Source organism: Dendropsophus ebraccatus, chromosome 15 (genome assembly GCF_027789765.1).
Source record: "Dendropsophus ebraccatus isolate aDenEbr1 chromosome 15, aDenEbr1.pat, whole genome shotgun sequence".
NCBI classification, from domain to species: Eukaryota; Metazoa; Chordata; class Amphibia; order Anura; family Hylidae; genus Dendropsophus; species Dendropsophus ebraccatus.
Genome location: NC_091468.1, coordinates 66744593 through 66758884, shown reverse-complemented (window position 1 = coordinate 66758884; position 14292 = coordinate 66744593). Strand labels below are relative to the sequence as shown.

Below are 14292 nucleotides of genomic sequence, written 5' to 3'. Positions count from 1 at the left end.
CCGCTCACTGCTGCCACGAGGAATAGCGGCGGCAGCGAGGAGCAAACGAGCGCTGTCAGCGCCTCTCGCCGTCTCGTGGGCTATACCAAGTACTGACACTGATCCTACACAGAACCACACATACACACATAGGGGGAGATTTATTAAACATGGTGTAAAGTGAAACTGGCTCAGTTGCCCCTAGCAACCAATCAGATTCCACACAGGCTCTATGGAAAATGAAAGGTGGAATCTGATTGGTTGCTAGGGGCAACTGAGCCAGTCTCACTTTACACCATGGTTGATAAATCTCCTCCATAATATACATTAACAAACGTGCACAACTAGAAGCATATACACCCACATTCACATACATAAATACACAGTTTACGTTACAGTTTTTGCGCAAATATTATTATGTATTATTATATGTAAGGATCTCGCCCCTCCCCCCCCCTTCAAAAAGTCAATATCAACATTGCAAACCCTTCTTTCCTCCTCGCTGAGCCAGAACAAGTTAAGAGTTCAGTTGTCACAAGCTTCCCAGCGTATTGTGTAACCCGGGCTAAAGTCCTCCCACCTCTCTAAAGCAAAAGAACAGCACAGGGATCGAGTTGTCTCTAAGCGCGAGGGAGGAATCCATGGCCGTTTTCTCATTTTTGAGTCCGTTTTTTCTTGCGGTTATATGTGTGCTAATAGTTATTATATTGCAAAGTATAAAGAAAACTGATGGCAAAAAGGAAAAAAGTGAAACGACGGCCAAAGTAGAATCCCGTCCGTGGGTGGATGAAGACCTGCAGGACAGCACAGAGACCCCAACAGAGGAAGATGGTAAGAGACTTGTATTAGGCTTTGTAGATCGTAGATACTGTGGCCAAGTTTAGGTTAAACTAGATAAAAGGGATTTTCACAAGAATGAGGGTGTGTTCACACCTACAGGATCCGCAGCAGATCTGCAGCAGATTTGATGGTGTAGATTTGATGCTGTGTTCAGTTATTTAAATGAAATCTGCTGCAGATCCGCAGCAGAAAATCAGCTGCAGAAAATCAGCTGCAGATCCGGTAAGTGTGAACGTACCCAAAAATGTTTTTCTTTCAAATGAACTGGTGCAAGAAAGTGCCAGAGATTTGCAATTTACTTCTTTTAAAAAAATCTCAAGTGTTCCAGTACTTATCAGCTGCTGTATGTCCTGCAGGAAGTGGTATATTCTTTCCAGTCTGACACAGTGCTCTCTGCTGCCTCCTCTGTCCATGTCAGGAACTGTCTAGAGCAGCAGCAAATCCCTATAGAAAATCTCTCCTGCTCTCAAGACTGGAAGGAAAACACCACTTCCTGCAGGACATAGAGCAGCTGATAAGTACTGGAAAGTGAGATTTAAAAAAAAAATAGAATTAAATTACAAAGCTCTGGCACTTTCTGGCACCAGTGGATATGTGAACTACCACTTTAAAGGGGTTTCCTCACATTAGACCTTAAAGGGGTACTCCGGGCTGGGGGGCTTTTTTGTCTATGGCCGGGGAGGAAGTGGAGGAGGGCAATGATGTCCCCTTACGTTCCCAGTTCCAGCGCCGTGTCCCAGATCGCGTCGCTCCGGTCCGTTCTGCCTGGACGCTTCCTGGTCACTGACGCGGGCTTGAGATGTGACGTCTCAAGTCTGCAGTGTCCTGGTACCCGTATCCCAGCTACTTTATGTATAACATTGTCACATGGCTGAGGAATACCTTGCTTAGCACTTTACACTGTGTTTGGGAATTGCATGTTCTTTGTTCTTTGCATGCAGGTATATCATCAATGCCAGGATTAACAATACAGCTGTGTCTATACCACTCCCAGTAGTCAAATGTATGAAAGATGCATTGGTCACATGATAACTGGCTTTGGTCATGCCTGCTAGCTTGGCTCATGCTAATCAAATTAGTTAGTGAGCTATTAACCCCTTAAGGACACAGATAATTTTCATTTTCATTAATTCTTTGAGCGGAGAGTGACAGAAGCGGAGGTGCCGGAGTCCTCCCATAGAGAAACAGTGTCACACCGATTTTACTACGTGTTAAGTGGCCCTTGGGGGGCAGAGGGGGGGTGACAGTATCACTTTAACCATTATTTTAACTATTAGGGTACGTTCACACGTATCGGATCCGCTCCGGATCTCTTCCCAGTAAACTCTATGGGCAAACAAACTAGCAGCAGTATATGTGTACAGCTGCGAGTTTGTCAGCATCCCACCCGGTTAACCCCCCCGCCACCGGAGCCTATATATCACCTGGTCCACGCTCCGGCTTGCTTTGGGGCCCCTGGTGTCTTCACATCCCGCTCAGCCAATCAGTGCGCTGCGATGGGGCAGTGCAGATTGGCCTAGCGGGACGTGCTGGGAACCCTTGAAACCGGAGCGGGGGGGTTAACGGGGCAGGCTGCTGACAAACTCGCAGCGGGATGTATGCTGCGAGTTTGTCTGCCCATAGAGTTTACTGGGCAGGGATCCGCTGCGGATCCGGTACGTGTACTTGTTCACACGTTCCATAAATTTATCCATAAATTATGACCACTTTGATTTCTATCGGGTTGTGTTCACACGGTCCGCAGATCTGCAATCTGTGCCGCACAAAAATAACACATGTCCCATTCAGGGCCATAATTGCTGCACGGATTCTACATAGAAGTCTATGGGAGTGTCCGTAATTTTGGCGGATCCGTAATCTTTAAAGGGGTTATCCAGCACTACAAAAACATGCCCACTTTTCCCCCTACTGTTGTCTCCAGGTCAGGTGCGGTTTGCAATTAAGCTCCATTTACTTCAATGGAACTGAGCTTCGAAACCCCACCCAATCTGGAGACAACAGTAGGGGGAAGGTGGCCGTGTTTTTGTAGCGCTGGATAACCCCTTTAAGGAAGAAACATTTGTAACATCCGCAAAATATACAGATAACCTTTAGGTTGAGGGTTGGTATCCCCTTTATGATATGGCTTCACAGTGGGCATTCATAGTAAGGTAGGCTGGATATAGTTTATGATTTGTGGTCGGCCATGTTATTATAACGGACATATTATTTGATGACGTGTCCTGCACTTTATCATTATAGAGTTTGTATTCTTTAGGATACATGTGTCAGACTGTCAGTGTCCCACACGAGGCTCCCAATCCTGGTGCATTAGGCATAGTAAATGTGCACCACTGTTCCGGCCTAACATAGCAATCTAGGAATTTTATTTTAAAATGGTGAAGAGACTCTGTCAGTAGGTTTATGGCGTCCTATCTCAGGGAAGCATACACTAGTGACAGAGAAGCTGAACAGAATGATGTATCACTTACATTGTTCTGTGCAGCTAATTCTGAGATACCCTACTAAATAACATGACAATAAGTAGTCCTCTCCATTATGTGCATGAGCCCAGCAGTCCTGGATATTCATGAGAAGCAGAAAACTCCACCCACCAGCTGCTGATTGGCAGTTATCTATCCATGCTGTGTATAGGCAGTCACCTGTCAATCAGCAGATGGTTTGCATGTCCACTAGAGATGAGCAAATCTTGAGCACTCGTGTGCAGCATTTGATTATTACTACGGGGGCTAAAAAACATGGATATAGCCATAGGCCATAGGCTGTAGCCATGTTTTTCAGGACCCCCTAGGGCAATATCCATCTTCTGCATCCGCTGATGGTGCCTCACGCTTGAGTTCAGACAAACCTGATTGTGCCTGAGATTTTCTCATCTCTATCCATCACTTTTAGTATAGAACAGATGCTGTTATATTTGATGGCTGGAGACAATGGAGTTTTTGGCTATGTTTACAGGCTGTATAAGCAATCGCCGTTGTTTTAAATGCAAATTTCATGCAAGTCTATGGACAACAGACGGAAATAATTAATATAATCGTAAATTCAATGACCGGTGAAAATTTTTAATAGAGTATTGTATTGCCCCCAAAAGTTATACAAATCCCCTATATACACTTATTACGGGAAATACTTATAAAGTGCTTTTTTCCCTGCACTTACTACTACATCAAGGCTTCACTTCCTGGATAACATGGTGATGTCACTTCCTGAAAAACATGGTGATGTCACTTCCTGGATAAAATGGTGATGTCACTTCCTGAATAACATGGTGATGTCACTTCCTGGATAAAATGGCGATGTCACTTCCTGGATAACATGGTGATGTCACTTCCTGAATAACATGGTGATGTCACAACCTGACTCCCAGAGCTGTGCGGCTGTGGCTGCTGGAGAGGATAATAGCAGAAAGACACTGAGGGACACAGGGCACTGGAAGGACACTGAGCATACCCCTGCCATCATCCTCTCCAGCAGCCACAGCCCGCACAGCTCTGGGAGTCTGGTTGTGACATCACCATGTTATCCAGGAAGTGACATCACCATGTTATCCAGGAAGTGACACCACCATGTTATCCAGGAAGTGACATCACCATGTTATCCAGGAAGTGACATCACCATGTTATCCAGGAAGTGACATCACCATGTTACCCAGGAAGTGACATCACCATGTTATTTAGGAAGTGACATCACCATGTTATCCAGGAAGTGACATCACCATCACCATGTTATCCAGGAAGTGACGTCACCATGTTATCCAGGAAGTGACATCACCATGTTATCCAGGAAGTGACATAACCATGTTATTCAGGAAGTGACATCACCATGTTATCCAGGAAGTGACATCACCATCACCATGTTATCCAGGAAGTGACGTCACCATGTTATCCAGGAAGTGACATCACCATGTTATCCAGGAAGTGACATAACCATGTTATTCAGGAAGTGACATCACCATGTTATCCAGGAAGTGACATCACCATGTTATCCAGGAAGTGACATCACTATGTTATCCAGGAAGTGACATCACCATGTTATCCAGGAAGTGACATCTCCATGTTATCCAGGAAGTGACATCACCATCTTATCAAGAAAGTGACATCACCATGTTATCCAGGAAGTGACGTCACCATGTTATCCAGGAAGTGACATCACCCTGTTATCCAGGAAGTGACATCACCATGTTATTCAGGAAGTGACATCATTATGTTATCCAGGAAGTGACATCACCATGTTATCCAGGAAGTGACATCACCATGTTATCCAGGAAGTGACATCACCATGTTATCCAGGAAGTGACATCACCATGTTATCCAGGAAGTGACATCACCATGTTATCCAGGAAGTGACATCACCATGTTACCCAGGAAGTGACATCACCATGTTATCCAGGAAGTGACATCACCATCACCATGTTATCCAGGAAGTGACGTCACCATGTTATCCAGGAAGTGACATCACCATGTTATCCAGGAAGTGACATAACCATGTTATTTAGGAAGTGACATCATTATGTTATCCAGGAAGTGACATCACCATGTTATCCAGGAAGTGACATCTCCATGTTATCCAGGAAGTGACATCACCATGTTATCCAGGAAGTGACGTCACCATGTTATCCAGGAAGTGACATCTCCATGTTATCCAGGAAGTGACATCACCATGTTATCCAGGAAGTGACGTCACCATGTTATCCAGGAAGTGACATCACCATGTTATCCAGGAAGTGACATCACCATGTTATCCAGGAAGTGACATCACCATGTTACCCAGGAAGTGACATCACCATGTTATTTAGGAAGTGACATCACCATGTTATCCAGGAAGTGACATCACCATCACCATGTTATCCAGGAAGTGACGTCACCATGTTATCCAGGAAGTGACATCACCATGTTATCCAGGAAGTGACATAACCATGTTATTCAGGAAGTGACATCACCATGTTATCCAGGAAGTGACATCACCATGTTATCCAGGAAGTGACATCACTATGTTATCCAGGAAGTGACATCACCATGTTATCCAGGAAGTGACATCTCCATGTTATCCAGGAAGTGACATCACCATCTTATCAAGAAAGTGACATCACCATGTTATCCAGGAAGTGACATCACCATGTTATCCAGGAAGTGACGTCACCATGTTATCCAGGAAGTGACATCACCCTGTTATCCAGGAAGTGACATCACCATGTTATTCAGGAATTGACATCATTATGTTATCCAGGAAGTGACATCACCATGTTATCCAGGAAGTGACATCACCATGTTATCCAGGAAGTGACATCACCATGTTATCCAGGAAGTGACATCACCATGTTATCCAGGAAGTGACATCACCATGTTACCCAGGAAGTGACATCACCATGTTATTTAGGAAGTGACATCACCATGTTATCCAGGAAGTGACATCACCATCACCATGTTATCCAGGAAGTGACGTCACCATGTTATCCAGGAAGTGACATCACCATGTTATCCAGGAAGTGACATAACCATGTTATTCAGGAAGTGACATCATTATGTTATCCAGGAAGTGACATCTCCATGTTATCCAGGAAGTGACATCACCATGTTATCCAGGAAGTGACGTCACCATGTTATCCAGGAAGTGACATCTCCATGTTATCCAGGAAGTGACATCACCATGTTATCCAGGAAGTGACGTCACCATGTTACCCAGGAAGTGACATCACCATGTTATCCAGGAAGTGACATCACCATGTTATCCAGGAAGTGACATCACCATGTTATTCAGGAAGTGACATCATAATGTTATCGAGGAAGTGACATCACCATGTTATCCAGGAAGTGACATCACCATGTTATCCAGGAAGTGACATCACCATCTTATCAAGAAAGTGACATCACCATGTTATCCAGGAAGTGACATCACCATGTTATCCAGGAAGTGACTTCACCATGTTATCCAGGAAGTGACTTACCATGTTATCCAGGAAGTGACTTACCATGTTATCCAGGAAGTGACTTCACCATGTTATCCAGGAAGTGGCTTACCATGTTATCCAGGAAGTGACTTCACCATGTTATCCAGGAAGTGACATCACCATGTTATCCAGGAAGTGACTTCACCATGTTATCCAGGAAGTGAAGCCTTGATGCAGTAGTAAGTGCAGGTATAAAAGCTCTTTATAAGCATTTCCCGTAATAAGTGTATATTGGGGATTTGTATAACTTTTGGGGGGCAATGCAATACTTTAATAAATAATTTCACCGGGGTTCTCCTTTAGAGGAGAACTCCAGCGAAAAGTAAAAATAAAGAAGTTATATTTACCCATCCCCATGCCCCTGCAGCACAATGCCACCAGGTAAATGTCAGCCTCCGGTCTTCAGTTTTATTTCAGTTCCTGTGTTGTTATGACCCGGCAGGAACCACCCACTCAGCCAGTCAGTGACTGCAGAGATGTTCTGTCCCAGCCAATGGTTAGCTAGGTAGGCATCTCTGAACCGGATCGTTACAACCGGGATCGGGAGCGGTGACACTGCGCTGCGGGGGCACGAGGGCAGGTAAATATAACTTCTTCATTATAACTACTTTATCATGTATCTTTTCAGAAGGGAAGAATGAGTGGCCAGATATGGATGAAGAAGAGCTCTTACACGTTCCCTTTACCCCAAGACGTTATCCTGAAGAGGAAATGTCAAAAAGATCAAAGGAATTTTATGAAATGCTGAAGCAGCGGAGATCTGTGAGGTTTATCAGCGATGAAGCCGTTCCCAGAGAGGTGATCGACAACATCATTCTGGCAGCAGGTCCTTTTTTTTACTGAATTATTTATTGTTAAGGGAATGTGTCATCAGGCAATGACTTATTCTATAATGTTTGTATGTTAAACAGATTTTTTAAGAATTTTTGGTGACAATTTTTCTAATTTTCCATTTTTCTCCCTAAATTATAAAATAATCCTAAGCAGTTTCATTCTCACCGATGGGGATAAAACTAAGCTGAGACTTCCTGTTGTGTCTGTGGCAATAAGAGGAGGCTGCTGTAAAGTGATCTGTACAGCATTGCAGCGTCATGTGACACCAGTAGATAGAGGAGACAATAGCAGCTCCCTGTGGAATGACCTCTTCACAGGTCACAGAGTGCGCTCAATAATGTTTCAGATTCATCTCAAGGGGACGTATCCTGTCTATTGTCGTCTATATCCATGAGTCTTGCTGTAAAGTAATAAATACTGTTAAAAACAGCTCAGGCAATATGGCCGCCCCCATAGCCATGTACAAAAAAGTGAAATAAAAAAATTACAATGAGAAAATAAAAACAGATTAAGATATTAGACATGTATATTCTATCCATGTCGATAGGGTCATGCTGTAACCCCCTTTACTCTTGATTCATTTAATTGCTTAACAGTGTCAACTGGGTGGGGCTTTGCGGCAGTTAGGCCCTATCACTTGGCTGGGGAGGGAACCCAACTGTCATGACGATAATGTAAAGTGATTTTAGGGCAGGAAGACACAGACAAGTGTTATCCAGGTATATATTAAATGTACAGCATCTAAGCTTGTGGATGGTGCGGAGAACCACATAGAGTAAGGGAGGGGGGGGGCAGTATCACTTTAAGCAAAGTTCAAAGCCAAAGTCGCAACCATCTTTGTTCTTTGGCATAGAATGGAATAGTCATTCAAGGGGCTGTGTAATATTGAAAAGAAAAGGGTCTGCCTTCTTACAACAAAAAAAACCAACAACACTCCTGTCCGTTTGATGAGCCTTATTTACCCGCACCCCACCCCACCCCAAAAAAAACAAAAAAAAAAGTTCAAGAATTGACCAATTTGAATAATTCCATTGATTTCAATGGGAGCTGTGCAAGTGGCGTAACCCCGCGAGCTGCAATGTTTATGTAGTTTCTGGAGTTGCATAGACAGCATACGCCATTTTTACAAATCTTATTAAGGTCAGTGTGAATTATGTCAATTGTATAACTTGTTTTCTGACCACCTCCGCGAGCCACAAACAGCTTGTAAGGGGCCAGAAAGCAACCTTTACGAGATGGGAAAATCCTTTTAATGTGGGTTAAAAATAATCAAAATAGTTATAATATTTTTTTTTGCATAATTATATAGGGACCTCTCCTAGCGGAGCTCACACTGAGCCATGGACATTTGTGGTTGTAGAAGATCCAGAAGTGAAACATAAGATTAGAGAAATTATTGAAGAAGAGGAGGAAATAAACTACCGGAAAAGAATGGGAGACAAATGGGTGAATGATCTAAAAAAGTTGAAGTAAGTCGCATCAAAGGGTGTATTTTTTTGTGTTTCTTAATGGGTTTACTGTAGAAAAATAAACATATACTAGAAGATAGCCTGATAGCCATACTCCTTTTACATATGGCGCAAACAAGCAGCGATCAGTGAGACTGAGGGGTCTGGGCTGCACGAATGATCCTTGTATTGTTTGTGCAGCCCGGGAAACTGACAGCACAGATATGTATGTATTGGATTCTGGGATATGTATGTGTCTGTGCTATCGGACATACATAACCCTGTTTACACAGGAAGATGTGTGCCGATTTCCGAACAACGATAAATTTGAAAGCCTGCTCTAAAAACCCAATCAGACGATAATCGGGCATTTGCCCTGTCCTCGGCTGATCGGTGTCACTTTATCGATTATCGACCACAGAAACATTTCTAGCGACACTCCTGGCTGGTAATCGGCCTGTGTAATAGGCCCTTAAGGGTAAATTCACACAGGCGGATCCGCCGGGAGTCTCGCACAAGAAATCCGCATGCTAATCCGCAATTCACATATTATTCTTATTATTATTAATACATGTATTGCGGATTAGCTGCGTATTTCTTGTGGGAGACGCCCCGTGTGAATTAACCCTAAAGCAGTAACTGTCAATTTAAAATCATTTTTCAGAAATCAATAAAAATCAATAATACAAGTGATTTTAAGGTTTTATTTAGTAAAAAAGTTTCCTCCTGGGCGGTTTAAGCTGGTACTTTTTGTGTCTGAAATGACAGTCACACTGTAGTATAATCACTTTGCTTGTTCATAAATTACTGTTAGATTGTATTCATGTCATTTCAGAACCAACTGGATTAAGGAATATTTGGATGCTGCACCTTATTTAATTCTGATCTTCAAACAAGTCTATGGAATTCTTTCAGACAACAGAAAGAAGACCCATTATTATAATGAGATCAGTGTGTCCATAGCATGCGGGATCCTCCTGGCTGCCATTCAGGCTAGTAAACAGATGGACGGACTAAACTACTGTCTGAAATACTATGTGTGAACATAACCTTAAAGTGTAACTTTGACGCCAAAAGTTTTGATAGGTCCAAGTCTGAGTGTTCATACCCGTACTGATCTGCAGTATGAGCCGGGAGAGGACTGTGCTGCGGTAAGGTCCACTCCCTGCTCTGTGTAGAAAAAAAAGTTGGGCTTATAATGGAGCTCTATGGAGCCTGTTTTCTTTTTCTTACACAGAGCGGGGAGAGGAAGAGGCTAGTTCTCCCGATCGGTACGGGTGTGAACACTCAGACATGGACCAATCAAAACTTTCAACATCTCTCTATGATGTCTCTATGACATGTCCTCATGATGTCTCTATCATATGTATCCATGATGGCTCTATGAAATGTCTCTATGATGTCTCTATGACATGTCTCTATCAAATGTCTCCATGATGACTCTATGACATGTCTCTAGGATATGTCTCCATGATGTCTCTATGACATGCCTCCATGATGTCTCTATGACATGTCTCTATAATGTCTCTGACATGTCTCCATGATGTCTCTATGACATGTTTCTATAATGTCTCTGACATGTCTCTATCATGTCTCTATCACATGTTTCCATGATGTCTCTATGACATGTCTCTATGATGTCTCTAGGACATGTCTCTATAATGTCTCCATGATGCCTCTATAGCATGTCACCATAATGTCTCTATGACAAGTCTCAATGTTTCTGTGACATGTCTTCATGAAGTCTCTATCACGTTTCTATGATGTCTCTATGGCATGTCTCTATGATGTCTCCATAATGTCTCTACGATGTCTCTATCACATGTCTCCATGATATCTCTATGATGTCTTTATGATGATTTTTTTTTAAATGACAGGTACACTTTAATGTTAGATGGATTGTATGAGATTAGAAAAATGGTGTCTGCTTTCTTATCCAATGCCTGTGTCTAGTTTTGCAATTCAACCCTATTCAAATGGAAAATATATGTTTTTTTAGAGATGAGCGAACCTCATGCACACTCAGTTTCCCCCAAACTCTCTACATTTGGTTACCGGTGACTGAAGAAGTTGGATGCAGCCCTAGGGAGTCTGGGAAATTATGGATACAGTCTATGGCCTATGTCTGTATCCATGTTTTCCAGGAAGCCTTAGGGCTGCATCCACCTTTCCCAGCCACCGGTAATATAATGCAGAGAGTTCAGGTTCGGAGCTTCGCTCATCTCCAATGTTTTTACACATCTGTTCATGGTTGAACCATTATCTAATTACGATTATTCTTTGTGTCCAGAATGCAGGTTTGGTTACAGTAACAACAACTCCTCTGAATTGTGGCCCCCGGCTCAGAGTGTTACTGCAGCGTCCTGTGAATGAAAAATTACTCATGTTGCTTCCAATTGGTTATCCAAGAGAAGACGCTACCGTACCGGACTTACAGAGAAAGCCGCTGGAAGACATCATGGTGGTTGTTTAAAAACTTCATGCGTTCAATGTCCATTCAAGCACCAAATACAGCATATACACCATATACACCATATACAGCATATACACCATATACAGCATATACAGCATATACACAATATACACCATATACACCATATACACCATATACACAATATACACCATATACAGCATATACACCATATACACAATATACACCATATACAGCATATACACCATATACAGCATATACACAATATACAGCATATACAGCATATACACCATATACACCATATACACCATATACAGCATATACACAATATACACCATATACAGCATATACAGCATATACACATATACACCATATACACCATATACAGCATATACACCATATACAGAATATACACCATGTACAGAATATACACCATATACACCATATACACCATATATAGCATATACAGCATATGCACCATATACAACATATATACCATATACAGCATCCTTCTACATTGTGTTAATATTATGGATACAGGAGCGGCTATAGTGAAGGTTTATATCCGTCCACCCAGTGGATGTTTGGTTTGGACAATCCAAAGTAACTGAATTATAAAATAGACATAAGAGATTAACATTTTTTAAGGATTTGCTTGAAGATATCAAATTTGATTCAGATCCAATGGCTGATCTGGATTCATACAGGAGTAGGGACGCCTGTCATTTAAAAGGAGTCCCTGTTTCTGTACTCTGATCAGGGAGGCATACATTGTATACCTTGCTGCTCAGTGAATGTAAGAAATGTAAGTAGCCTTGCATAGAGCATTGCAGCTTACTGTGCATGAGCAGGGACTCCTGTCTTTGATAGGTGTCTCTGCTTCTGTACATAGTTTTGGGGGCACCCTACACCAATGTCATAGAACACTACTCAAAGATAGAAGTCCATGTCCTGTACAGTAACAATGCACTATGCATTACTGCTTACTATAGCTCTCTCTCGCTATGAGGTAAGTGATACTGCTATGTGGATCTGTACAGCATTACCACTTACCACTTGGTGACACTTATTTGCTGGGCCAGGAGCTCTGCTCCATTGCTTAGTAAGTACAAGAACATGGTCCATACAAGAATTGGATTTAGACATTTTTTGCATTGTACTATTTTATACCCAGATGCTGCAATACTTTGTCAAATAAAACTTCCAGACAATGTTCACACAATAAAGCCATTGATGTATTGTCTTATTATTCTCTGCATTCATTGCTCTTTAGCCTGTATAAGAAAATGCTCACACCGAATCACCAAAATGGAGGAAATCAATGAGGCCCCCTAAATATGCCCTATAAGTTCCCTATATTGTAACAAAGAACTAACTAAAAGGGGTATTCCGCTCAGCGAGCACAAAAATGTGGTGGACCAAAAATTTGATCCGTTCTTTTTTTTATCATTCTTTTTATAATGGAAGTCAATGGAAAAATGGGTCAAAACAGATGCACACAAATACATCAGTTTTTTCATCTTTTTTTTTTTTTTTGCATAAAACGGACTGCAAAAACGCAGTGTAAACCCAGGCTTACTTTGGCATTTAGGAGGCAAATTTACAATAAAAATATACTATAAAGGTGATCTGTGGGAAGTCAATAAGCACGTCAGTCTACATGTGTGAATATTTACCAATGTATGTGCACAAAATACAGTCCAGAATAAACTGAATGTTAATAGATAATAATTGCCTGGCTGCCCCTGCACTGCTGCACACTCTGAGCTCTGGCTGTTATTCCCATGTTGCACCACTAGGTGGCAGCCTTTAGCTGAGTATCATTTTGCTTTGTTAATGAGACTGTCCTTAACAGCGTCTGGTTAGAAAAAAGAGAGTAAGAAAGTTCCCCTAACTGTGTAACCTAACTCTGGCTTTCATTAGACCGGCAGGATCTCGGGATTAGTGTTGATCATTTATACCAACACCTGAATATACAATCACCCAGCTGTTCTGGTGACTAGAGAGAAGCAGGACTGGACTCAATCTTACTGTCCTGTCTTAATGTCATGCTGAGGATTCTTGCCGCCCACAAGTTGTCTCTAACATTTTCTCCATAGTGAAGCGACTGTCATGTCATTGCACTATTTTACCGTAATACAGCTAAACATATAGCAGTATAATGAAACCATCCACACATAGTGTCAGACTGGAGTATCCCCGTCACCAGAGGAGATCATTCTTTGGGCCCACCCTTCAGTGATCCCCCCCTCCCCCACAACAATTGTTATAGCGAACAGAAACGTAGCAACGTTTTAGTTTAGAAACATAGAAGATTGTTGGCAGAAAAAGATCACAGGGTCTATCTAGTCCCCCATGTTGTACCCCCATATAGTACTTTGACCTTGTCTGTGCTATCATATAGTATTAGGCCCATCTGTGCCTCAAAATAGGATTTAGGCCCCCACTGTGCCCCCATATTAGTGTTAGGCTTGTGCCCCCATATTAGTGTTAGGCTTGTGCCCCCATATTAGTGTTAGGCTTGTGCCCCCATATAGTGTTAGGCTTGTGCCCCCATATTAGTGTTAGGCTTGTGCCCCCATATAGTGTTAGGCTTGTGCCCCCATATTAGTGTTAGGCTTGTTTCCCCATATAGTGTTAGGCTTGTGCCCCCATATTAGTGTTAGGCTTGTGCCCCCATATAAGTGTTAGGCTTGTGCCCCCATAATAGTGTTAGGCTTGAGCCCCCTTATAGTATTAGACCCCATCTGTGTCATCATACAGATATGCTGTCTATACTGGAAGATCTCACAGCCTCTGTTCTTTTTCCTTCT

At 42.4% G+C, this 14292-nt stretch overlaps 1 protein-coding gene across 1 annotated transcript; it reads left to right on the top strand.

Moving 5' to 3' along the window:
• Positions 1 to 542: 542 nt before the first annotated feature.
• On the top strand, positions 543 to 12725 carry IYD (iodotyrosine deiodinase). Its single transcript, XM_069955013.1, has 5 exons — positions 543 to 810; positions 7395 to 7592; positions 8910 to 9069; positions 9884 to 10040; positions 11339 to 12725. Exons 1-5 carry the CDS (start codon positions 621 to 623, stop codon positions 11519 to 11521), a joined length of 888 nt encoding a protein of 295 aa, XP_069811114.1. The 5' UTR covers positions 543 to 620; the 3' UTR covers positions 11522 to 12725.
• The last annotated feature ends 1567 nt before the right edge of the window (positions 12726 to 14292 follow it).

Bases quoted from the DNA above. Each gene is read 5' to 3' on its own strand.
- IYD (XM_069955013.1), top strand. From the start codon at position 621: ATGGCCGTTTTCTCATTTTTGAGTCCGTTTTTTCTTGCGGTTATATGT. The intron at 811-7,394 runs GTAAGAGACTTG...GTATCTTTTCAG, and splicing joins GACCCCAACAGAGGAAGATG to AAGGGAAGAATGAGTGGCCA. The intron at 10,041-11,338 runs GCTAGTAAACAG...CTTTGTGTCCAG, and splicing joins TCCTCCTGGCTGCCATTCAG to AATGCAGGTTTGGTTACAGT.